The 24,435-nt window shown below is 39.3% G+C and overlaps 1 protein-coding gene across 2 annotated transcripts in view; it reads left to right on the forward strand.

Annotated features, from left to right (window-relative positions):
- psd2 (pleckstrin and Sec7 domain containing 2) overlaps window positions 1-24,435 on the forward strand; it is a 110,040-nt gene that overhangs the window by 80,168 nt on the left and 5,437 nt on the right. The window contains exons 7-13 of one of the 2 annotated variants that reach the window (XM_006632120.3): window positions 6,853-6,911; window positions 9,936-10,025; window positions 16,371-16,414; window positions 18,292-18,482; window positions 20,894-20,964; window positions 21,228-21,385; window positions 23,176-23,320. In XM_006632120.3, the coding sequence (XP_006632183.2) occupies window positions 6,853-6,911; window positions 9,936-10,025; window positions 16,371-16,414; window positions 18,292-18,482; window positions 20,894-20,964; window positions 21,228-21,385; window positions 23,176-23,320 (758 nt within the window). Of the gene's footprint in view, window positions 1-6,852; window positions 6,914-9,934; window positions 10,026-16,370; window positions 16,415-18,291; window positions 18,483-20,893; window positions 20,965-21,227; window positions 21,386-23,175; window positions 23,321-24,435 lie in introns of both variants that reach the window. The other variant, XM_069195377.1, reaches the window with a different exon arrangement.

Genomic DNA, 24,435 nt, shown 5'->3' on the forward strand with positions numbered 1-24,435 from the left:
AGTGTTGGAAGCATTTGAAGCAATATTGTTTATTAGTTTTGCTGTGATAAATATATCTGTGTTGAATAGATATCTGTAAACATTGGCATTTGTTATTTTTAATTAGTTAAGTCTTTGCACAGATATATATTGCCAGTGCTCATGTTTACTTTAGTATGCATTATTATATTTGATCTTTCTTGTTTCCTTAAATTTGGCGGTGTTAGCAGCACTCGTAGCAAAGAGAGGAAGGGAGAATAACTCACAACACCCCAGTCCCTAGGAGGAAATTGCGTCACCTATTACCTCAGATTTATTGTTGCATGTATTGATGGCAGAACGATTGTGCAGAAAATGAATGAGATCACAGCAGTTTTAGCCACACATTTTAATCAGACCTGATATATGGTGCAATATTTCTTACCCGCCTATTTTTTTCTGTATGGTTTCCTGTTGCTTCTCATATTTCACACCGAGTTTGGTGCATCTAAGCAGAAACCTGCCTTCGGCGCTCAAAATCGACAGTCGCCTAGGCAGCACCTCATGATTGATTAATGCTTCCTAACACAACCGCATGTGACTTGGTCTTCTATTTTATTAGTTTTAGAAATTGTCAAGGTACAATGCATAACAAACATTGCAGCAACTGAAAGATAAAGGTCACTTTTCTGTGGAGCTCAAATCAAACCGTTGTAATTAAAACCACTGAAGTCATTTAGCGATCCAGTCAAGTCATGAAGGACTGGTATAGAATGAAGACCCTGTGGATCAAGATCAAGATCAAGAATGTGGACAGTTAAAAAGTCAGAGAGGAGGCCTTTCAGTGTTTGGTCCTCATTTGGTTGATAGTGTGTTTTGTCCAGATGTTTCTTGAAAGGATCTGAACGTTCAGTCTTTACAATAGGCTGTGTAGTTTGTTCCAGACCCCCCCAAGTTTCTTTAAAAATATTTTGTACAGGCAAATTAAAATAACAGAAGATACTGTCTTATATACTTTTAAAAATGCAGTCCTCCAGATTTCCTATTTCTTTGGCTTTTTTGCTGATCTCATTAGGCTTATTGAACCCTTAATTGAACTATATGTTAAATCTCTTTTAAAAATCTTAAATCTCTTTTGCATTCAGTCCTTAGGAATATCCTGCTGTAAGTATAATTGCCAAGGAATCTGGAATATAGAACTGTTACCAATCACTTCACAGCTTGTTTAATAGAATATGGCTCCCCTGTAGCTACATCTTAATAGGTTAACAGCTAGTGCTGTAACAAGCTCACCCATAAAACTCACCCTTAGTTCCGCATGTTCCCCTGTGCTTTAATTCCTGACACATGGCCACTGAAATTAGATAAGTTCTCAAATAAGCATCTGGTATGTGCTTGTGCTTTCTAAATTTCTAACTTTGTAGGATATGAGAACTGTTGTTTAAAAAATCTAATCAAGAAAATAGTTCGACATAAGGGTTCAGTTATCCTGAGTAATTAAAATCTCAGTTGGAATGAAAGAGAAAAAAACCCTGGGAGACCCAGGGACTGGGAGAAGGAAACAGTAGGCTAATGATTTTTTTATTCTAGTTAATCTTCTTTTTGATTCAAGAGCAGAATCGGATTACAGCACTTCATTCTGAATGGCCTGTTCAGTGCCGCCTCTCTCTCTCTGATACAGTTGTGTCTGATAAAACAATTTACCCCCTCGCACACACAGCAGCCTCTGTTTTTGTTCTGAACGCTGACATTGAAGCGCCAGGGTTTCTATTTCGATATCTTGCAAGCTCAATTTAAATCCAAACTTGGATTATTTTTAATTGTTCTAGATCATGTTTTATTCAATTTGCTACCCATATCTTTATTCAGATGTCCTCATGCCCTGTCTTGGTCTTGTCTCTAAACCCTGGTTAAGGAAGCTGATGTGTGACCACACACAGTTAGATTTGTCACAGATGGAACCAGTTTCCTCTCCAGCCTGGGCAACGCGGACATGGGTTTGTGTGTATTAACACTCAGAACTCCTGCTCTCCTGAACTCATTCCTTCATTTGGTTTTACACAGGATCTGCTCCGTGGTAGCACGTGGTGAAACGTGTAGGTGCTAAGACTGCACGCTCTCCGTTTCATATTTTTTGTACTTTCTCCCCCCCCATTAGTTTTCATTCCGGCACTTGTGTTTCCAGTGTGTCTGGGGCACCTCCTGGCCAGGTCTCATGGCAGCTGAGAGTCTGTTCTCAGCTGCCTGATACAGCTCGGTGGAGGATTGGGATGAATTCACTGAAACAAGGGTGGCAATGTCTTGGTTTTCGGTGGCTCAACTTGACTGAGTTCACTTAGGTCAAGTACAGGGTGCGGATGAGCCACCACTAACAAGATTGACAAGCCCGAAAGAAGTTGCCAGCAGAGGCCAGGATATCAGTCCGTCACCAGGATGACCTTTCCAGCAATTCTGTTCCCCACGTCTACAGCTGGCACCTGAGGCCACAAAGGCAAAGGCTTAGCCGCTAGTCTGCTTGTAACCCATCACAAGATATACAGGGTATCTGTGGAAAGCCATTCATTTTAACAGGATCATCCGGCATGCTGTTTCAAATGATCTCTTCATTGCATTTGCTTTCACATAACAGATTACCAATGATTTTTTTTTCAGTATATCTGATCAATATGTTAGGCTTTTTTATATTGTCAATGCATGTTGACAAAGATTGGTCCACTGAAACTGGAACATTTTCTAGTTTACAGTGTGTAAAACAACAGGCTGATTGTGTCGTCATCAAAATATTTACACGTATTTACATCACAACTTGAGGACTATAGGCCATCAGGTATTACAGCTCTTTGTATAACTGCAACACTTCACTTCCAAAGCAGAGGGCTACATTTCCAGTAGAGTTAGTCCATTGAGAGCTCATGGTTCCCTGAAAAAGAAAATGAAATTGTAGCCCTTGAAAACTAGCTGAGCATCCCTGCCTTAATCAATCAGATGTGGCACTACATTGTGTGTTATAAATCGCCATTGTACTGAACAGCAGCTGTGGTTTTATTTTCTGTCTTCAAAGTTTTTTTCATATCTCTTTCTTGCAAAGTTCAAAAACAGACTATTGGAATATGCTCAGTAGACAGTTTAGGCCATTCAGAAAGCAAATTATGCTCACTGGGATGTGTAATCTGCTCATTATTGTTTTCCATTCAAATGCTGAGAGAGAAAATTACCTCTTGCATGGGAACATCTCTTAAGTACTCAGCGAAACCTTCTGTTGCATTTTTGTGGTCTGTCTCTTCCTATATTTAGAACCTCTAGGGCTCTGTCTTCGTGAAATGTGCTAATCAGCTGTATCACAGAATCACACAACCGTGCCCTATTGCTCCACACCATCATGTATGACTTTGAACATCCATTCAAAGACATGCACTTTCACATCAGTTTGCTTCTAAATATCTTTCTGCATTATTGTTATGTGGTATTGTATAGTTAAAACTACTTTATTATTTGCTTTGGTCACTATGTAGCCTCTAGACCAATTTATCAAAGCTCCAATTTAGGGAGAGTACTGGGGAAAACGAGTTAGAAGTGTATTTTTAAAACTATTATCATTCTCTTGGCAGATGGTAACCAATGTAATTGACACCTGAGAGATCATATTTGTTGTCTAAGCACAATATTTACATCTTCTATACAATGTGGAAAAGCAATATACTTGTGCAAACCAGTATACAAGCCATTAAGATAAATAGTTTTAAGCATCAAATTTAAATTGGAATGTAATGTTTAAATGTGCAGTGCACTAGAGTGAAAATTATTGGTGCTATGAAATCAGAACAGAGAAGAGCACCAGAAATGTTCTGGGGCTGAAGCAAATGTCCTACAGGCTGAAAGAACTGAACCCTTTTACCCTTTTTAATCATGAATAGAAGGCCATACTGGGGGACATGGAGCAAATATGGAAAATTCTCCAAAGCATTCATCAAGTCAAATCGGTGGACGTCTTCAAAACAAACCATGAAACAGGAGCCAGGGGACACATTGAAAACTATCATTTCCAATTAAAATTGAGAACACTTGAGCGGTGACTAGTATTCGTCTATACAGATGAAGACAATGCCCTGGATTCTTACAAGAAATGAGTGGATGAGATCTTTGGATCAATTGCATTTCTTCTAAACAGCCTTCTCTGTTTCCAAACTTTGTCCTGTTCGTCTTACAGCGTAGCTTTGATCAGCCACTGAATGGAACTCCGGTACTGAGCACTTTTGATTTCTGGGGTACAGAAAATCTGGAGTGAAAAGATTAGTGAGCATGGCAGGAGGGATTGTAGGGAGAAATAAGACACAGAAGATATGCAGGAGTAGAGTGGTCGTGACAGTGACAGGTTAAAAATCAGGGTTTTGAATTGGATGCTGCAGCAACAGAGAGCCAATAAAGGGTCTGGAGCATCATGAGAAAAGATGAGGCATTTCTCTGAATCGTGGATGGGCTGGAGTGGGTGGCTGGTGTAGCCAGGCAAACCAAGAGGGAGTGTGGGCAGATCAGTACCGGAGTCTGAACATGGAGCTTGAACTTGAACTTTATTGCCATATGTAACCGATACATGTACTGGTACAATGGAATTCTTACTTACAGAAAGTCTCTCTATTGTTAAAACAAGTGTAGAAACACAAAGTGCAGACAGTGCATCAAGACAATATACAAACAAACAGTAGACAATGTACAAGTAAACAAGTAAACAGTTTGGATGTAAACAATGCAGACATGTCAACAATGACTGGATATGTATAATAAGAAATCATGGTGAGGTAGATGGTATAGGTGTGGTCCGAGGGGCATGGCTAAATATGTTCGCCAATCGCACTGCTTGTGGATAGAAGCTATTGAAGAATCTAAGAAGCTGTGTGGAAGTTCTGGTGAGGAAGGGGCAGAACCTGCGAGTGTTGAAGGACTTGTCAGTAACTGCGTCAGAAGAGTGTCAGAAGAGCAGCAGGAGGAGGGAGAACCTGTGAGGGGAACAGGAGAAGGCAGGGAGTGAGTAGTGAGTAGACTGACAAGATGAAGTGTTGAAGTAACATGGAGGTTCAACATTTTTGGGATGAAGGAGACAAAGTTATCAGATGAGGTACATGAAGGAAGGGGAGGGTTGTGAAACGAAGAGCTTATGACGATTGCTGGAGGAGGACGATTGGATGACAGAATAAAAATAGGATTGTTTGGCAGAGGTTAGAGCTGAAGAGAAGGATAAGAGAAGAGAGAAACTAAAGCAACATACTTTTTGTGATGTGTTAACTGTAACCTCCATGTTAATCCCTGTAATTTTAGTATGTGATATACTGCACTGAAATATATAATGTTAGCATTTAAAGCTTATAAGATTTACTGGAATGCATTTGAATTAAAATTATCATTGATAAACATAAATAATGTTTGAAATTAAAATGGAAAGAATGCCCAGACTCTGAGCAGCAACAACTAGACAATTCTTGTAACTATCAAGTCTCTCACATTGGCTGTAAGGAATTAGGAATTATGGTATATTCTTCCTTGCGAATGGCTTCACGTCAGTGACATTTAAGGGTTTAATTGCATCAGGTCCTGCCATAACATTACAATGCAGTTTAGTTGCATTTAATCCAAATGGCAAATTTTCTTCAGGATTGTTTTAATGTACAGCCCACTTTTAGCTCAGCTTCTAAATCTAAGGGTTCACATTCAGCACTTATTCACTTGTCGATATTTACTGTTGGATCATGTTATTAATTTTATAATCCCAATGTACTGTACCTGCTTTGTGTCAAACATTAAATCAGGTTATCTCAATTTTTACTAAGGCTTTCATGAAGATCTATTTGCATTTTAGATCTGATATGTACAGGAATACAGACCAGCCCTCATTTCAGCAGTACTGTATGTGCTCTGTGTGAAAACAATTCTGAAGTGGACCTTCCTTTTCCTAAGCTTTATTCTCAATTGATTGTTGCTTCAACCAACATCTTTAATGCCAGTGTTCAAATACTGTAAGGACTTCTGCTTTGAGAAAGAAGCAAAGACTTTCTAAACACTACTGATATAAAAAATCACACTGGAGAATAGTTTAATTCCTAAGTCTTCTAAAACTGCACATTACTGCAACTACAGTAGCCCTGCTTTTATTCTGACTTTGAATTAACTCATTCTTGCGTGGTGGACCAACATGTAAAACCTATTGTGTTTCTTAAGAAATATTTAATGAACTTCTCAGTAGCATAGGATCAGAATGTGCTAAGTAATTCCAGTACATATGAAGAAGGCAGTTGTTGTGTCATGCTCAGGAATTACGTGCTTGCTTGTGCAACTGCTAGAAGCAGACGCTGGACTTGTGTTATTGAAATACTTCCCTGGATAAGTGCATCTCTCCACAAGATATCTGCAGTATGCTGCAGGCAGAAAAGAGCATAATAGCAAAATGTATGGAGGAGAAATGTGTTTGAACACTCAGACTGTAAAGCCCTCACTTTAAGTGGAAGAAATTAACCTCCATAATAACAGGAGGTCAAAACAATTGTAGCCTGAAAGCCCCACACTGCTGTTTCCAGCATGATTACTCTTTTCATCCATCTCATTGTTGATTGTTATTGTTGCACTGTAATTACCTTCCTCTTAACCCCATGATGGTCAAACACAGCATTCTTCCAACGAGAGAGATGGAACCCATTTTGGGTTAAAACACAAAATGATTTGATTAACTATAGTCAAGATAAATACCCGCATGGTTCCTTGTCATACTGAGCTGCACTCCTCTACAAGCAGTGGCGAATTACATGCATTACAAGTTATTTTGTTATCTCTGACTGTATGTTTACCGCTGTGAAAAGTTGGACAGCAACCAGTGGAATTTAATGTCTTTGTGTTTTGTGTTTTCAGATGGTGTCCACACTCTTACATGTGCTCTGATGCTTCTCAATACGGATCTCCATGGTCATGTATGTACAGTGAAAAATCTGAGATCACTTTGTATCTTCAAATGCTTTCTTTTCAATGCTCTTTCAACTAATACAGAAAACTTTTCTTAAAACTTTTTTTTTTATTGTGCTTAAGTTTTCCTAGTTTTCGCCCCCAGGAAACACAGAAAGTCTTTTCATAAACAGCTGAGGAGGTTCATCTCAGAGCTCCGGTGATACATTCAGAAATCACGGTTACACGCTAGGTTTCATACATTAGAAATTTGATTTTGCTTTCGCAAGAAAAGTAATAAGAATAAGAGGATTACCGTTGCTTTGTGACTAAGCCCCTGTGTATCTTCTCTTTTTTATTTCTTCAATGTCTGTAAGCAGCAGGCAGTGCTTCAGGAATGCGCAGGGCAGGGCTAATCCATCTGTGTGTTCCAACATCATAAAAAATGCATACTGTGCACATTTGCTTCTAATAATTTCTATCCTTTCTTTGTCCCTGACTGCTCCTGGATCCTTACACCTTATAACCACTTTCAGGTGGTAAGTGCAGTTTAGTTCTGCTTCGGCACACATCGCCTGCAGCTCTGAACAGAGCTGTGTTATGAGTGTCTTTCTGTGAACACCAGACACCACATATCTTCTTCAACAGTGAAACCCTCTCTTATCAAAGCAAGTATCAAACATAATTCCAGTTAATTCTTCTTGGAGGTTTCCTCTACATAGACCTAACTTGACTAAATCCATGTTTTTAGTTCAAGTCCCAAAACAAAAGAAAACTGTGTTAATCTCAGGAATGACTAAATCAGGACGCAAAGAGGTTTTTGGAGGGATGTCAGCAGATTGTAATTGTCATCTTTTTGTGAATTATAATTGAAGCCAGACAAAGGTGGAACACTGGTGTAGATGCCTTTGTGAGTTAATGCGACACCGAGAGTTCAACCTCCAACAAGTCAGACAAAGTGAACTTCTTGATTATGCCACATTGTAGTTAGTCTATGGTTATTAAGAATGGATTTAAATCTGCAGGAATTATTATAATTTTAAAAGAGTAAGTATCAATCACATTTTTAGTTTATTAAGCACCCGAGAGTCCACCTGGAACGAGAACCATGAAGACTTGCATTAGGAAGCCCTGCACCAATGTATTTGCCAGCAGTGAATAACATGAAAAATTTCTTCCACGGCAGTAGTTAGGTCACCTATTGTGAGCCAGCGGAGCAACTGAACAGCGCCATCTAGTGGTTGACCTGTAGAAAACTGTATGTGTAGCTTCTGATTGGCTCTCATTGTTAGCATTACCAGTAGTTTCAGTAGTACAAGCGAAGATTAAAGTTATCTGGAAAAGGATTTGCAAGAAATGGAAAAAAGTCATACTTTTACTTGAATATCCATCTTTAGGATGGAAAATATATTTTAATTTATATTTAATTAAACCATTTTCACCATTCTGTACTTTTTTATGTACTGTATATGTGTATTGTGTTTATTATGGAATTAATGTGGCAGTCTTGTGTATGCGTCAACAGCAAGCTTTCTGTCACTTTAGGCAAAATATTTTAAGAAACACCCTAGTCTCTAGACTCAAGACTTGGTTGTTAAAAATTAAATGGGATAAGGAAAACATTTCTGAAAGGCAATGACATTAAAAATAAATGTGTTTATTATATGTTTAAAAAAACATTTTACTTCATTTCATTTCAATTTTACTTCATACTTACATTGGGTTCGGTGTAGTGATTGTGTCATGATTCACCACATGCAGTGCATCATTACCAGTTTTGGATAAATCTGACCCAGAATGCTGAACCACTTGCTTTTTTTGATAGTATCAGGATTATACTATAGCTTGTACTATATGTACTATAGCTTGTGGTGTTGATTAAATCATAGTTTCAGAATTTTTTTTTTAAAGAAAATACATTTTCTCATTTATCTTCAAGATAAAAGTGGTGTAAAAGACTATGACTATATTCCTAAAACATTTCTGTTGCTTTTACCAGGCCTTCCTTGAATGGGAAACACATGCTTCATGTTGCAAGCCAGGCCACAGCATGTGAACATCTTTTAGTTACTTTTAACTGCTGTACTTGAACATCTTTCAGGTGTTTCCTCATCCGCAGAGTAACCAGGTTTTAGTGTTGTGTGGCAATTAAACCTATGAAAACGGCCCTTAAATTCACAAACAGCATATATCCTATATATGAGCTTGTGCAAAAATAAGGTAATAAAGTCTGTTGGCAGTAGGTTACAGGGGCTTCATGAATATGAAAAAGTTTGTTAAAAATCCAGGTTTACACTAGGATTTGATCAGAAGAAATAGAATATTTAGCACTTTTAAGAATTTGTAGCCTTAAAAAATCATATTGTAATGCTGAGTAAATTTTGAAGTGCAGCTAAAAGTGAGTCAAGCAGGGAGCTCAATTAAACTTACACATATGGCCGAGGAACACCCAAGCATACATCCACTGTCTTCCTTCTGTGTGTGTCATCACACCCTCAGTAGAGCACCCCATGTGTTCTGATAATTAGAACACAGCAACGTCCCACGTTGTACAAACATGTCAAACCCTCACTCTTGCTGTGCCTTTGCCTCCTCCTCCCCACCCCCACCTGCCCGCCTGGGTTCGCTCGTGGGGAAGAGGCACCGCGCAGCCCCTGCCCCAGTGGGAGCAGTCCGTCCTGCCTAGGGCAGGCCGCTCTGAGGGCAACACCAATGGTCAAGCAGAAAAGCGAAATGATGCTCTAATACAGGGCAAAAGGCATGAGTTCTCTCTTCTGAGATGAACTATTTCTATTGCTGTATACAGTGAGTTACCAGTTATCTGTGTTGCCTCATGATATAGCTTGCATACATGTTCCTACGTTGCAAGCCCACCCCGCTAATTTCATCAAGAACAAACGAGGTTTTGGTGGAGAGTCCATGTGAAATGCTTTCATAATTTCACTGTTTATTTATTCGTACATTCATCTCTTGTTGGTGCATATTAAAAAAAAAGGTGCAAGTCTGCTCTGGAGAGATTGCTTAAAGCTAAGTGTGCTTTCTGTTTATTACAGAATATTGGGAAGAAAATGTCCTGTCAGCAGTTCATAGCCAATCTGGATGGTCTCAATGACGGCAGCGACTTCCCTAAGGACCTATTGAAGGTACTTTCTTTTCTATAAAAGCTGTTCTAAGAATATATAGTGTTTAGATAGTTTGAATGCCCTCTGCTCTTGTTTTTAACCTTTCATATAAAATAAGTGTCTGAACAGGCAGTCTGGAGCCGGCCATAAACTGACATCCCACACACCAACTGGAATTCTGAGGTCTTTCCTGAAGGCTCTTCCCACTTAGGGCTGATGAAGTAATGTAGATCCCAAGCCTGTGAGCCTTTGACCCTGTTCAGATTTGTCACAGAAGCCTTGTGACTCTGTCTGCAGCTCTCTTGAGTGCTCAGTGAAAACCAAAATTTCATTTGTTTTTCACTGGTAAATTATATGGTATACCCATAAATATTAAATACTGATATTGGAAGAACATAAAATTAATATTTCGACAATTTCTTAACAAGGCTCTAAACAAGGATGGCAAGAGTGATCAGAAACAACATTTCTATCTGCATGTACAACTCACATTACATTTCAGGAATTCATGTTTCAATGGAATTCTTTCTGTAAGAATTCCATTGTACCAGTACATGTACCGGTTACATAGGGCAATAAAGTTCAAGTTCAAGGTAATATACAGGTGCACAATTATCAAATTGGGATTAATGTCAAGTTTGTGTTAACTCTGTACATCACAGTTAGGTAGTTTGAACCAGGCTTCAGCAAACCTGCACCTTTCTATGTACTTTGTTTTCTCTGGAATGAAACAAAAGGGTTTTCTTTAGAAGATTTTTTCAGGAAATCAGCACAATACTTAATGGTATGCGTGGAGTATAAGCAAAAGAAGGAAGCAGTTCTCATTGTTCCAGCTACAAACAAGAATGTTTTCCGTTTCTCTTTTTTGTGCCATTTAAAGCATTGCTTATTGATTGTCAGTTTTAGCTTGTGGTTCTGCTTGGTTGGTTGTGCACATGGAGCCTGGCTTCAAATATGTGAGAGATTTCTGCGCAGGGCGGTGGGTTAAAGTACTGTGTGCATGGTCAACATTAATTAAAAGGCAAAGGTGAAATGGATCCTTTCTGAGTGGGGTATTACTTATTCATGCTCTGAATATATTACAGCTCTGCTTACCATCAGGTTTGCTTTATATAATAGACTCAGAGAAAACCCTGTCAGGGAGTGAAAAATCATGGAGAGTGAAAGGTAAGAGGGCTCCTGTATCTCCCAGTGCAGTTCTGCCTTTTCCTGTCTCCTTTACACACAACTAACAGTGGAAAAAGCAACCATCCAAGTACAAGAAAGAGACGCATCTGTCTAAATATGCTCTGCTAAAGCAGATTTAAGCTCGAGCCTTTCTCTTTTTTGCATCATGTTTTAAAATATTTTAGATGTCTTTAAAAAATCCCAAATGTAGCTTTACCAGTACTGAAAGTTAAGACTTCAATCCTGAGAGGATAAGGACAAAGCAGTTACATTTTCCCAGAAAGCAGATATCTGATTCTTTTACTGTCCCCCCTTGTATTGATTTCCCACTTGATAAGCTATGAAATATATTTCTGTCACGCGTCTCTTCTGTAAGGAATGGTACAGGGCTTGATGTCCTGCCAGACAGGCTTGTTTGCTAATTGAAGACATCGTTTTTCTTCCAGACTACCATCCTCTATTTTGAATTCAATGGGAGTTGCAATAAATTCTGTACTGTGCAGTTGTGCCCAGCCTTTAGGAAGATTTATTTCCCACTTGCCCAATTTGTTTGTGAATGTGCTGTCAGGGCCATTGTATCTTTTAACTTTTACTGCCTGCCCATAACATGCCTTACTGAAAGCCCTAGCTGAATTGAAATAGCAGAGGAGATGTAAATCTGAGAAAAGCTGTGTAGTCTGGTCAGCATTAAAATAACAGGACAGGTACTTGTTACGCTGTTAATAGTTATGAACCATAGTGTCTGTATTGGAATGTCTTTTGACATGTGCTGTGCAACATGTTTATCAAACACTAAGCAGTTAAGCAGTCAGAAAAGAGGGCCCCAATGGAGGGATCATCCTGTAGGATGTAAAAGGTGTCATTAATAGTCCTGGGGACAGGAAGTGTGTTGGGATGGTAGGGAAGCACCAAAGGAATGCGGTTGTTACGGCGGGAGTTCCTGATTGAGTTGATGGTCTGAGGGGTGTTTTGGCGTGGGCAAGGGCCCTGTCAATAACACTGCTGGGGTATCCTCTGTTGGAGAAAAAGGAGTACATTTTGAGGGCTTGGTTCTTGGTTCAAGTAGATTAATGGGGTAGGGTAGGAGTAGAAGATTAATTCAAGTGGGTAGCTACATGGGCTACAAAGGATCAGGTAGGCTGCTGAAAAGGGAAGAAAAGAAACACTACGATTTGACCGTTGAGCCTTCTTCGAGTGCATGTGAAGATTAATTTTTATGCATTCTGTTGACACCTGAAGAGGAATCTGGCCACATTGATTCAGTACCATGAAAGTCACGAAGACCTAATGAGCTTGAGAGAAGTCAGAGACATGGGAGCAGATAAGTATTGTGAGCATTAACATAATTGGACATAGACGTCTTCATGGAAGTATACTTGTTTTGTAAAATCCTTTCTAGATGGGTTACAGTGGGAATTCTAGGGATAAGGCACATGGCACAGTTTCCAAATTGAAAACAGATACAGTTTAGAAGAAGTACATACAGATGATTAAGATGTATACAGACTACAGTAAATCAAGACAGGTTTTGAGAAAAATGACTGAAGTTGACTCTTAACAAGTAATTACTATCATTATTATTTTGTCTTTTCTGGTTTCATTGTCTCTCTGTCTTTCATTGATCAATACTTTCAGCCTGTCTTAGCACATTTATACTGAATCTTTCATTAAATATTACTACTGAAAATTACATTTATTTCAGTGAGAGAGAACTGGCTTGTCAACAGCAATAAACTAAAGCCATTACTGTCAGAAAAAGTACAAGTGATATATTATTCCCAAGGACTCAGACTTTAAGTATATTTCTATATCACAAAACTAAGGCACGCTGAGTGAAACTTTGGAGAACTTGTTAGTTTCTGTCAGCTGTTTATACTTTTAGGTTTTCAGAGATAACTTCTGCTGCTTTTTGCATAAGTTGTAATGAAAACAAATATCCCTTGTAAATGGGGTAAAAACTATAAAAGATCATGTTAGCTGAACATCTGTAGGAGTTAAATACTAGAGGAAGGTTATTAAAGTGCTAATGACAGTCATATTTATCTTCACCACTTTCTGATTAATCAAGACCTGGTCATCCCATCAATATTAATGCATCCTAACAAAAGTGCTCATTAATACTGGGAAAGTCTTGCTCCCCAGCTATAAACCAGCATAAATGAAGGCAGTCAAATTAGCACAGTCATTTCCCTCTTTGGTCTGTTGGCTTTATTTACATATTTTAAATCCTTTGGATATTATAACAAGATGAGATGTGTGTGCGTGTCAACATTGGGTGTTTATTTAAAGGAGGAAATTTTAGGATGGGCTAATAAGCATTCTAAGCTATCTTTCCACAAGAAGGTAACTTTATCATAAAATAATTCCATTCAAAACAACTTTCAGCTTTCCTTGGCTATATATAGAATGTTCCTAACCTGGTGGTTTTTAGTGTGTCACATTTACTGGAAGATCCAAAATCCTTGTTATTTCATGGGGCAAGTTGTTTCTTGTTGATTGTTGATAAATTTCACTCTCTTGAAATTCCTTGTTTTTATCAGTAGTAGTACTTTTGTTGGACACTGTAATTTATCAGGCCAGTAATCTCTAGAATAACAGCAATAACAAACGAACAGGAATAATGATCATAATAGAAGAACTGTTGGATTTTCAAAAGACTACCTAGGCATTATGACATATTATTAGAACCATTCTTGTCTAGCATATCTTGAAGAGTAAAATAAGTATTTTCTAAACGACTGAAACATTAAACAAAAAATTCTCTACCCTTACAAGGTTTTTATGAATGTCATCACATAACTTTAGGTTTGGAGATTGATTGGCGGTATTGTTACACTTCTGATTGAAATCAGAGTAAAGGCTTCATAAATTATAGATTTCGTTATATGCATTAAATAAATGAGTAAACGCCAAATCATTTAATATATTTTGATCTTATGAGTCAAGTGTTTATTTAAGTCCTCAACATGCAAAATATTATTTTCATTATTGAAAGAAAAGGCATATAAAATGTGATTACATGTAATAAACAGGGCAGCATATACAGTGCCTTGCGAAAGTATTCGGCCCCCTTGAACTTTTCAACCTTTTGCCACATTTCAGGCTTCAAACATAAAGATATAAATTTTTTATTTTATGTGAAGAATCACCAACAAGTGGGACACAATTGTGAAGTGGAACGAAATCTATTGGATTTTTGAAACTTTTTTAACTAATAAAAAAATGAAAAGTGGGGCGTGCAAAATTATTCGGCCCCTTTACTTTCAGTGCAGCAAACTCACTCCAGAAGTTCAGCGAGGATCTCTGAATGATCCAATGTTGTCCTAAATGACTGATGGTGATAAATAGAATCCACCTGTGTGTAATCAAGTCTCTGTATAAATGCACCTGCTCTGTGATAGTCTCAAGGTTCTGTTGAAAGCGCAGAGAGCATCATGAAGACCAAGGAACACACCAGGCAGGTCCGTAATACTGTTGTGGAGAAGTTTAAAGCCGGATTTGGCTACAAAAAGATTTCCCAAGCTTCAAACATCCCAAGGAGCACTGTGCAAGCGATCATCTTGAAATGGAAGGAGTATCAGACCACTGCAAATCTACCAAGACCTGGCCGTCCCTCTAAACTTTCAGCTCAGACAAGGAGAAGACTGATCAGAGATGCAGCCAAGAGGCCCATGATCACTCTGGATGAACTGCAGAGAACTACAGCTGAGGTGGGAGAGTCTGTCCATAGGACAACAATCAGTCTTACACTGCACAAATCTGGCCTTTATGGAAGAGTGGCAAGAAGAAAGCCATTTCTCAAAGATATCCATAAAAAGTCTCGTCTAAAGTTTGCCACAAGCCACCTGGGAGACACCCCAAACATGTGGAAGAAGGTGCTCTGGTCAGATGAAACCAAAATCGAACTTTTTGGCCACAATGCAAAACGATATGTTTGGCGTAAAAGCAACACAGCTCATCACCCTCAACACACCATCCCCACTGTCAAACATGGTGGTGGCAGCATCATGGTTCGGCCTGCTTTTCTTCAGCAGGGACAGGGAAGATGGTTAAAATTGAGGGGAAGATGGATGCAGCCAAATACAGGACCATTCTGGATGAAAACCTGTTGGAGTCTGCAAAAGACCTGAAACTGGGACGGAGATTTATCTTCCAACAAGACAATGATCCCAAACATACAGCAAAATCTACAAAGGAATGGTTCACAAATAAACGTATCCAGGTGTTTGAATGGCCAAGTCCAAAGTCCAGACCTGAATCCAATCGAGAATCTGTGGAAAGAGCTGAAAACTGCTGTTCACAAACGCTCTCCATCCAACCTCACTGAGCTCGAGCTGTTTTGCAAGGAAGAATGGGCAAGAATTTCAGTCTCTCAATGTGCAAAACTGATAGAGACATACCCCAAGCGACTTGCAGCTGTAATCGCAGCAAAAGGTGGCTCTACAAAGTATTAACGCAAGGGGGCCGAATAATTTTGCACGCCCCACTTTTCATTTTTTTATTAGTTAAAAAAGTTTCAAAAATCCAATAGATTTCGTTCCACTTCACAATTGTGTCCCACTTGTTGGTGATTCTTCACATAAAATAAAAAAATTTTATCTTTATGTTTGAAGCCTGAAATGTGGCAAAAGGTTGAAAAGTTCAAGGGGGCCGAATACTTTCGCAAGGCACTGTAAGTAGCTTTCGTGTTTCATAGAAGATGGCCTGAATTAAATACAGTATAAACCCTATAACAGGATCTCAAATATAACTGTTTATTAAATGTTCAGGCAGTCTTGACCCAACAGTAGACATCTGGATCCTCTTTTTCCACTGTGTGTGTGTGCTGGGCAAACTGCTTACAGAATAGAAAACAAACTCACTGGGCTGTTTGCCCAAGGTGGAAGGTAAGGCCCCTGTTTCGATTCCATTCATACAAAACAGCACTTGGTGGTAACTGCAGATCTGAGTGGATTTGTAGAGAAGTGTCTGTCTTCAATGATGAGTCTAGCCAGCACTGTGACAGGAGACGGCCACACACAGGACCAAGTGTGATTACTGTAGATGCAAAATATTTGGTTTCCGTACTATTGTAACTCCTTGGAGCGTGGTCTGTGGTTTGCAAAATAAGGCTAAAAATATGTACGCCCCCTATATACCCCCCTTCTCCTTTTGTAAAGGTTTTTCTTACTGTTACCACTTTTTGTTGTTTATTCTTAGGTTTTGTACAATTCCATAAAGAATGAAAAGTTGGAGTGGGCGATGTAAGTATCCTTTCCAACATTTTTTCAGAGTGTCCCTACTGTAATTCTGCATGAAGGCACATCCTGTACTAAGAGCACATTGAATGCACCTGGAGCCCAGAAGTGTGTGTGAAATACATCTCCGTTTGTTTGCATTATTTACCGTACTCATCAGAAATCATTAACAGCTACTTGCTATAACGTGAAAAGACATCAAGTTGTCTCCCTTTGTCTGTGTAGAAACATGATGTAGGTCATGCAGGTGTTCAACAGTGATTGTTAGGAAATAATTTCCTTCTCATTTGCCTGGAGATTGTTTTCCCTCTGCGCTGCTCAAGCTTTATACTTCTAATGAGTTCCTGCTCCACTGTTTTTTTATTTTTTTTCCTCTACTTTGTTACAATTACTTCATTTTAACATTTATTTTATTATTATTATTGGACAGTTTGTACTGTATGTTGTCCTAGATAAGGGTGAATGCCAAGTCAGCAATAAAAATAAAACTGACTCCCCTGACTCGAGGAAAGCCAAGAAACCCCCATCTTGACTTATTCAATCGTTTGGACTTAGTTTGCTAGTTTAACAAGAAAACCTTGTTAATATAAATCAGTCCCTCCTGTATCAATTTTGTGTTCTGTATTATGCTTTTCATTAGCTGTCATTCATTTAATTATGTTAATTCAAAGTGAATTCTGAAAGGCATATCTGTTATTCTGTCAGAAAACGGTGAATTAGTGGGAATTTGAGGTTGATGAAAGCGGCTTCCTCACATTATGCAAACCCATTTAAAAATTGTACAGTGAAATTAAAGAGAGGCTAGAAAAACAAATGAAAGACTTTAGCTGGTAACCATTTGGAAAGCTTCCCAATTAATCTATTCAATTAGAAATACCGTGCTTTGTGTTACATTTAAGATGGCATTAACAGCCATGATTATGCTGTGTAACTGGCTGGATCTGCTTTACGGAAACAACACTTTTGTTTGGGAATAGATCTTCAGCTTATCTGAAAACCTCAGTCCACTATGGTTTGTGAAGCTGCAAGCAACTCCCCGCTTGTGCTTTTGTAGCACGGCTCTGTTATCACTCTGCACTGTGGAAGTGCTCTTATAACTGCACTTGTCTTTCTATTCCAAATATGAGATGCACTTGCTAGCCAGTTTTTAATCTTCTAAATGCTCATTGCACACTTTTAGAAAATCAAGCATCGATTTCTCTTGTGAGTCTAGTTTTTAAGCCTGCTACACTCAGATGGGGCAGGTTCCACTTATCTCCTGAAGTGCTTCCATCTGCAAGCTGGAGGCTGATCTGACAAAACTCTGTTACCTGGTCATGTTTCATGGCAATGCAGAAAAGGTTATGAAAGTTAGTCGGGTTCTGGTCCATTGTCATTGAGTGGCCACTATGATTTTATTAATCTGTAGGCTCGTAGCTGCAGTTTGCATGCAAAGCCTGTGTGTATAAATATATTAAATGCAGAAGCATTTCTAGTAAATCCAAACCCCTTATGTTATTATACAACATAAACATGATGAAAAAAGCTTTCCCATTCAATTTGCCAAAGATATGACACCACTTCCTGATTTAGAGTGGAAGACTCGCTTCAAACAAAATAAAGCTAATTCTGCACAAGTCAGGCCTTAAAGTTCTTCTGTGTAGTTTGGTGACTCATGGAAAGAAAATTCTCTGTTAGTTTGTAGATATTTGAGCAGTCCAAACCTAAGAAATTCTAATATGAAAGTTAATAAATGACTTCAGAACTATTTATATGGTCATTTATTTAATAAAGTAATGCTGACAGTACCGAGTCCTTTTCAAGCAGTGTATTGTTTCACCTGCGGTGTTCCTATCTGTATTATGACCTGTGCAGCTCTGTCTTTATGGCTTTTGCTCTTGCAGAGATGAAGAGGAGCTCAGGAAGTCCCTGTCGGAACTTGTGGACGACAAGTTTGAGAGTGGAGTGAAAAAAGTGACCAGGATTGGGGACGGAGGCAACCCCTTCCTCGACATTCCCCTGGCCCTCAACGCCGCAACGTACAAGCACGGGGTTCTGACTCGCAAGAGCCATGCGGACATGGACGGCAAGAGGAGTAAGTGTCAGACTCCGCCCGAGTCCGAGCGCACAGCTGCGTCCACCAGCCAGCTAAACCCCCACAACCAAAGACGCAGTAGGAATCAGCTTAGCTGGAGCAGCTGAGTCTGCTCAGGTAATCGGAGACAGTCAGGTGGGTAGCAGAAGTGGGCAGGCCAACTGGCAGGGAGCTACAGCTTTTAGGCTGTCTGGGTCTAAAAGCAGTGTAAGTTTTTTTATATATTATAGAGTTGTTCTTTATTGTGTGTGCATCTTTCTCCAAACTAAAATTCAGTATATTCTAGGGACATATTACATACTTGGGGGGTTACCCATAACAATTTAAGGAGTGAAGCAGTTTTGAATTCAGATGTCAATCATAATGACAAACAAATGAAGTGGTATTGCACGGAAGAGACACAAAGGTTTGTAGTTATATAAAACAAAATGAGTTACCAGAAAACATTTACTGTCATTTTTGCATTTTAGGGGGTAAATAACACCTGTCTGTTTCTGTTGTATTTATCATATTGGGTAAAATTAAAAATGTTTAAGAAGCAACAGAATGGTGTTCTAATATAGCAGACTTCCTCAGGGACATAGGTCCACAGCAATGATAATTACCAGCTGTCTTTTTTATTACCAGCAGGGGGTGCTAAAAGCAAGGACAAAACTATACACATACAAGTGATTCTAAGTATGTTCAGTGAATCGAGTGTATAAAACACAGAAAAGCTGTAAGTTGTGACTAAAGAGAAAGATAAGACTTTCATACACCCCAGTATGATATTTAGATTGTTTGCTAGAATAATATTTACTGGCAGTAAGGGTTTGTATTAAATCTCATCCTCAAAAACTAGGGTTCGCAGAGTCTAGGAGCCTGACCAGTCTGCAAACATCAAATGATTTATTATTCTTCTGCATCTCATTTGGTATCCTGATTGTGTTGTTTCAGTGTTGATACTTATCCTTGAGCATTCATCATGAGCACCACAAAAGATAATTAATGTAGATTATACAGTACATTATGGCTTACTTAATGCTCCATAGCTTCATGATGGTGCATGTTTCTTTTAAAATATTAGCTCAGAGCAAAAGTTTAGCTTACTAGGCATGGTCTAATAGTAAAGATTTTGCAAAATGATTGTAAATAACAGTTGTTGCATATATAGATGCTATGTAAAAAGTATAGTTAGAAATAAACATGTAAGATCCCTGTCCTTACATCAGTTAAAACATTGTCAGCAGGATAAATTGTATTAAGTACTATTAATATATTGCATGCTTACAAATGAAAAAGTCCTGTGCTGTGTGAATTGTAAATTATGGCCATTCCTCAGATTGCTTACTCAAGCACTATCAGCTCTGCTCTGCAGCACTAAATGCAGTAGTAATTAACTAATTCTCTTGAGGAAGTACCACATGAAGCGGGACTGAACAGAAATCGTTGCCTGCATGCTGGTGATACACCAAGACAAAAAAGAGAGGATTCACTGGAGAGGGGGGACCCCCCTAATACACGTGAGGGACTGGCCCTAACCTGTCACCCTCTTGCAAGGGACCAGATACTCAGAACAGAAAGACATACTGGGAGGGGAATTGCATTGTCCACATTCCACCAGGTCATTCCCCTCTGCCATTTGCATCATGGCTTTCTGGAACACAGACAGACAGCCGTGATCACTGTTGCACAAATCACAAGGAAGCCTCTTTACAAATGGAGATTAAGCTCAATCTTCTCCTTTTTCTGAAAAAAAAAACAGCCATCGGGAGTTTTCCCCTATGAGTTACTGTGCAGTTTGCAGGGCTCATGATGATGATAAACAAACTAAGAATACAAGTATGTAAAAAAAAAGTGAGAAAAAGGAAAAGACATACTGTATGCACCACCTGTTTTTAAAGTGTGCACAAAAGCAATGAACCATGGTAAATAAGGCTGCAAATTATGAATCCTAGTGAGTTTTTTTTCCAGATTACCTTTTTTGTTTCATGTAATTAACTAGTCACTATTCATGTAGCTAATATTCCAGCAAATGCTATATATATATTGTATGTAGCCTATCTGAGATGGAAGTTTTAGAAGTTATGTTAACCTTAAAATAGAGAAGGACAAAGTGTCTATTGTACAGTCGCGGTGTGGAGAGAACTATGAATTTCCTCTCGTTAATTAAACTTATGGTTAAATTAGAGTGACATTTGTTAACTATAACTGCAGCGAAAGTTGGGGGTTAAAGAATAGTAATCATTTAACACATCTTGTTTATTTGGTATGATTTGTGTTTCTTATCACGATAATGGAACAGAAAAGATGTCTCATGCTATTAGAAACATTAATGGATTATTCAAAATGAAAAAACTGTACTCTGTAAGTATGTTTTCAATGTTGTGATGCAGTAGCTGTAAACCAACCTGTAATGTGTGTTTTCTCAGCACCAAGAGGAAGAAGAGGCTGGAAGAAGTTCTATGCTGTTCTGAAAGGAACCATTCTGTATCTGCAGAAGGTAGTACTGAGTTTTTTGCCCAGCAGATGTGAGCATTTGATGTGGCGTTTATCATTGCATGTTATACGAACTGTGTGCAAAATTTGTTTAACTCTAAAAATAAAGTTCAGGGTGTTTAGGTTTTGGAACATTAGCTGACAACAAATCACTGAGTTTGTTTTTGCAGGATTCAAAGTGGACTAGGTATTTTCCTGAAATGTCAGCTTTCTGCTTTACACTGTACATTTACGTTGTGATTTATATAAGTTTTTTCTTGTTCTAAGGATGAATATAAGCCTGACAAAGACCTTTCTGAAGTGGATTTGAAAAATGCCATTCGTATTCACCACGCCTTAGCAACAAAGGCCACAGACTACAGCAAGAGACCAAGCGTCCTCAAATTGAAGACAGCTGACTGGAGAGTGTTTCTTTTTCAGGCCCCGTAAGGAGACTTTTACTCAAACTCATAATCTTTCTCAAGAAAAAACATTAACTGTTTTGAACAGAAGTAACACAAGATATTTATGTTTTGAGGTGATAACAAGGCAACTGGTGTCCAGGCTCAAGAGTTTGTGGTGTCTGGTGAAAGCCTGGTTCTGGATTCAGTTACTCCCTCAGCCTGTGTTTATTTACACAGAAATATGCTGCAGCAGTGTTGTGGAAATGTCATTTGAAATCCCAAAAGATAAAAATATTTTTGGTGGTTGAAGAGTAAAAACAAAAGCAAATTCTAGAGAGGCTCCTGGGAATATAACATAGTTAAAGTCAAAGTAAAAACGTTTTAGTGCAAATGAACCACAATAGACTATTGTTCGGTTCAGTGCAAATTAAACAAATTTCACAGCAAACATATGAGCTAACCACAGCCATTTTAAATGTGCTGTACTTTCAGCCTCAATGAATCACATTAAAAGACTCATATCATAAATGGCAGTATCTGTGAGAGGTACATTGTAAGACACATTTGAACTTTTCTGGACACAGTTTATAATGAAATATTTATACTTGATGAAATGTCATAAAACAGTCATGCTTTACTCCAATTAACGCTATACTGTACTTCAAGTTTCAAATTATACTTCGAAAACATTTCCCAACATTATTCTGAGCTCTTCTTCAGTCAGTGAAGCACTTCTGTGTGTTTACTTACCACTGCCTCATAAGAACACAAGAAAGGCTACAGGTGAGAGAAGGACCATTCAGCCTATCTTGCCCATTTGGTGACAGTTGCTTCACTTAGACCAGCATTAATTGTGCATATATTTTCTGTTTCGATATTGGTTAGATAAAGCCTCCCTTGTTACCTGTCCAGATATATATATATATTTTTTGCTTTTTACTCTACAAAGCCTCTTTCAGATAGTCCCAGTATTGAACCATCTCAGAATTTCATTTAAGAACCTCATGCACACAGTCAGAGGTAACCTCCTGTAATGGGAAAACAGAAAGAAGGGTTTCAGAAACACTTGCGTTGTCACCCAGTTCTGCATCGTCACCCGTCCTGCTCCCTCTGCGAGTGTCCTCTCCCCTCTTCGGTCACGTTTAACCCACTTCGGCGAGGCTCCCTGTCCCTTCTCCCTCATACGTGTGTGTGGGGAGCTGCTCGTAGTGCCACACCTCCCGTCTGCTTCAGAACTTGCACTGATCCACCGTGACAACCAAGGTGGCTCTGTGGTCTCCGAATCAGCTTGCAAGGAGGCTAAGAGCTGGGATAAAGTACAATGGCCACATACCAGTCGGAGCCCAGAGTGCTGTGTCAACTGCTATCGTAACTCATCCCTGTGAGAGGCACTTAATTCCCCCCCTCTTCTCCCGTCAGATATTACTCTGATTTAGAATGCAGAGCCTCTGACCTGACGTGCCCACTCTACCATTGTGTCGTGATTTGTCACAAGGGGAGTGATAAGCCCTCTTGTTTGAACAGTTCATCATTTGCTTGTACAGGTCTTCCAGACCTGACCACGAGACTCGTGGAGTTTTTAAGGGCTGTGTCCTAGGGTTAACCTGACACTGATCAGTACAGTGCATGGATCCGTGTTGTGTTTTCTGTTAATAACCTTATAACTTCATTTAACCCTGGGAATCTAAATAAGACACTTACTGTAGGTGAAATGACAGCTAATCCTAGTGACTGAGCCCTAGTGCAGTGCGGCCAGAGAGGGCATGAGGCTGCTGAGCTGTGCCTCTGCACGCCGCGGCCCATGAGTGATCCTGGTGTTATCGGGTTCGCAGGAGTGAAGAGGAGATGATGTCCTGGATCCTCAGGATCAACTTGGTCGCTGCCCTCTTCTCGGCCCCGGCTTTCCCTGCAGCCATAGGCTCCATGAAGAAATTCTGCCGGCCACTTCTGCCGTCATCTACCACCAAGCTCTCCCAGGTAGGCAGGAGCTTTATTCCTTATTGGAAATTAAGAGAGTCGAGGGAATGTGTTAGAATATGGTCTAGGAACATATTTGTCACGTATCTCAAGTGGAGTAGACAAGTTGGAACTATTTTGCACCAATATAAATAAGAAACTATAATTTGACCATTGTAACGTGATCAAACCAATGCTTGTTTGCTTTTACAATCCTTGAGAAGAGACCGTTGGATTGGATTGCATGTAACTACTCTTGTACACCCATGAAGGAAACAGCGTTTGCTAAATAACCCTTTAAGGTGAATGTTAGCTTTCTGTTTCTTGCTTGCACACCTTAAAATTATTTTATGTGAAATTAGTTTTTGCCATGTCCATATAAAACATTATAGCAGCGTGATTCTTCGTCTTTCATGCAACACTTCACACAGGTTGCACTTATCTCTTGTCAGCACTGTTAACAGTGTCATTAGGGATCCATTGATGCTGAACAAAATGTCAAGACGACACTTTGTCTTTAGGTTGTCTCATTAACAAAACCCAGCAAGATAGGCAGATGATGTAAGCCTGTTTTGCTTTGACAAACATAAAATGCAAATTCTTGCAACAGCACAACTCCAACAAGGTGTGAAAAACATACACCGGCAACATTAATTAGAATTTAAAAATCAGATTGTCTATTTTGTATGTGAAGAAAAAGGACAGAATCTCTCCCTTGGCCTTAAGGTGAGCAATACTGGTATATGAAATGTGATAAGATTATATTGTCCTACATGCAAGCGAACAGAGCCTGAGCAGAAAGAGCCATCTTGGATTATCAAAATAGGGATGTTGTCCTTTTTTAATTCATACCTGCACCCGCTGCAAAACATTCTTTGCTGCAGGGGGAAGGCCGTGTCTCGTGAGCTCCCACCTTGGGGATGGACTTGGCCAGGGAATAAGAGAAGAGGGAATTTCTCTCTCTCATTCTCCCCGCCTCGACAGCATTGCAGCGTGCGCCTCGGGGTTACCATGGCAACCAGGAGCCGTATCTCCAGATCGATACAAGGCGGAAGGGGAGAGGAGTCTGGCTGTACACTGCAGAGGAGCTGGTCGCACCCCCCCCACACACACACCATTGCGCACCCGCTATACAG

The sequence above is a fragment of the Lepisosteus oculatus genome, chromosome 11 (genome assembly GCF_040954835.1).
Source record: "Lepisosteus oculatus isolate fLepOcu1 chromosome 11, fLepOcu1.hap2, whole genome shotgun sequence".
NCBI lineage: Eukaryota > Metazoa > Chordata > Actinopteri > Semionotiformes > Lepisosteidae > Lepisosteus > Lepisosteus oculatus.